At 31.8% G+C, this 2,587-nt stretch overlaps 1 protein-coding gene across 1 annotated transcript in view; it reads right to left on the bottom strand.

Annotated features, from left to right (window-relative positions):
- Positions 1–2,587, bottom strand: part of ZFC3H1 (zinc finger C3H1-type containing) — a 63,677-nt gene that overhangs the window by 56,395 nt on the left and 4,695 nt on the right. Inside the window, exon 2 of the mRNA XM_004700785.4 lies at positions 760–1,176. Within this exon, the coding sequence (XP_004700842.1) occupies positions 760–1,176 (417 nt within the window). The remainder of the gene's footprint in view (positions 1–759; positions 1,177–2,587) is intronic.

Here is a 2,587-nt window from a genome sequence, read left to right as displayed (position 1 = left end):
AAAAAAAAAAAAAGAAAAAACCAAATTAGTGATTGTCATGTGGACTGAGGATCGAGGTTTAATAAAAAGGGCCTAGGGAATTGTTGGAGGGTGATGAAGCGGTTCTGTATCTGACTGTGGTGGTTACATATATGCCTGCATTTGTCAAAATTTACAAAAGTGAACACTAAAAAGGGTGCAATTTGTCAATACATTATATCTTAATGAAAAAGGTTAAGCCAAATCTACGATATCTAACATGATATATCATGAGCTTTTACATTTATCCTAAGCATACACGAATGGTATAACCTTATAAAAATTAATGGAAAATATAGCAATCCAATACATTAACAAATTAAAGAATCAGATGAAGAAAAAAATTTTTATAAACTTGAATATCCATTCATGTTGAAATCTCAAGCAAAACAACCAAGTAACAGTAATATCTTGATAAAGGATAGAGCAAAAAACTTAAAAGATCATGTTGCACACTAAATCTTTAAAACATAGCTTTTAGAGAACTTTAGGTGTCTACTATTTTCACTTTTGTTCCACCCTGTATCATACAACCTGACCAGTATGAACACCAGAAAATAAGGGAAAAAAGCTTCTCAATGCCTGTTTAAAAAATGAATTTATAGATAAATGATTAAAATTATTTCAATCAAGTATATTATCAAACCACTAGTTCTCATGTTTACTATTTACTCATTAACTATTTCCTAGTTTACTAATTAATCACTATTAATTTTTAACTAGAATATTAAATTCCATTACCTTGACTAGATTCAGTAGTGTCAGATTTCAGAGAAAGTGGTTTTGCTCCATCTTTAACTTTTTTCAACCGGTTCTTATCTCCTGGTAAAGTCAATTTTTGCCTGAGTGGTTTCAATTCAAATGCCTGAAAAGTTTTTATCTGTGTTTTCTCCTCGGGAGCTACTTCTTTACTTGAGTCCTTTGTAACACTGACATGATCAGTGCTTGTTTGGTCCTGAATGTTCTGTGTTTTAGAGTCTTCCTGTGCATTTTCTTCTTTGCTACTCAAAGCTAATTTTTCATCCTTATTAATACATTCAAGTTCCAACTGTATTTGCTTGTATTTCAAAAGTAAATCTTCAAACGTTTCTTCAGCACAATTTTCACTTTTTGATGAATAACTCTGTTTTCTTGATGGAGATCTTCCAAAACTTTTGGCTTAACAGAGTATTAAGGAAACCAGTTTCCCCCAATTTTCATAGTAAAAGCTAACAAAAAACATAACCTATCTATTGGTGATTGTGCTCCTCCCTTCTGTTCATGCAAGAAAGATGAATTGAAAATTTTAAATTACTAAATTCCATGTAATATGTTACTAATGACTATGTGTCCATATTTAAAATGTAACAAGTATTGGTATTAATCATCCACATATAAAATCACTAGACTCAGTAATTACCCACAGCATTCACTTTTTTTCTGTAAGTGCCAGGAAAGTCCCAAATCAACCACCTGTTCAAGAGTACCTTCTGAAAGAAAGGGAGAAACCGAACAGTCTGCCAAAGATGTGGAAATTCACACATCACATAATGAGGACACTTTTCTTCTTAGTTTCTTCACACATCTCAAAAAGAAATACCGATAATAAAAATGAACACTGAAATTGTTTATGAATAAGAACATTTTTCTTTGAAATTAAATACATTAGCTTAAAACTCACTTAGGTAAACTACATAGCAAAGTCTAAAAACTTTAAATCATATTCCAAATATATTTTCTAAATTAATTATTCCTAAGGACTATAATTAATTTAAAGAACTTTATCTTTATTTTCTGCTTTAACATAATGATACATAAAATTTCCTCCTGCCTTTGAGATGGCTACTTAGTTTCAAACTATTAACTTTCACCCCTAACTACTGATATGTATATATACAGATACATGAAAGAGCTGTTACACTTAATTTCTCCAGCCTGGAAATTGATGAGAGAGAAAAAACAGACAGAAAATGTATCTATTTGGTTTAACACAATGTATCACTTATTGATCATTCTGAACTGGTTATATTTATGGTTCTACCGTAACTATCACCTTACAGGACAAGCAATGAACAAAGAATTTTAGACTTCCCTGATGATAAATTCAATAATGAGAATCACAGAAAATTAGTCATCCTAACAATATACTTCCAAACTGTTCCATAAATCTTCAATCTTAGTTAAGAGAAATTGCTCAAAGAATATTAATTCCTCCATACCCTTTCTATTTACTCTGCAACCATTAGTCCACAAAGAGTGACAAGTTACTATAAAAAGCACTATGCTCTAAAAATGAATATGATCCTTTTAAAACTTCAAAGTATTTTCAAAATAAAATTATGTATCAGGCTTTCTGTAACTATTCTCTTTTTCTCTATGGATGTATTTGTTTGTCATCATGACACCTGGCTCCTTTTTTTCCACTCCTGAAACAGTGGTGTTTTCTAGTGAGATCAAGGAGCCCTCGTGGTACTGTAACCACAAAGTTAGCAACTCAAACTCACCAGCTGCTCCACCGAAGAAAGATAAGGCTGTCTGTTTTTATAGAGCAGCGGTTCTCAACCTGTGGGTTGCAACCCCTCTAGGGATC

Source organism: Echinops telfairi, unplaced genomic scaffold (genome assembly GCF_000313985.2).
Source record: "Echinops telfairi isolate 266 unplaced genomic scaffold, ASM31398v2 ScPeMD7_2;HRSCAF=8, whole genome shotgun sequence".
Lineage (NCBI taxonomy): Eukaryota > Metazoa > Chordata > Mammalia > Afrosoricida > Tenrecidae > Echinops > Echinops telfairi.
This window is presented reverse-complemented; position numbering and strand designations above follow the sequence as displayed.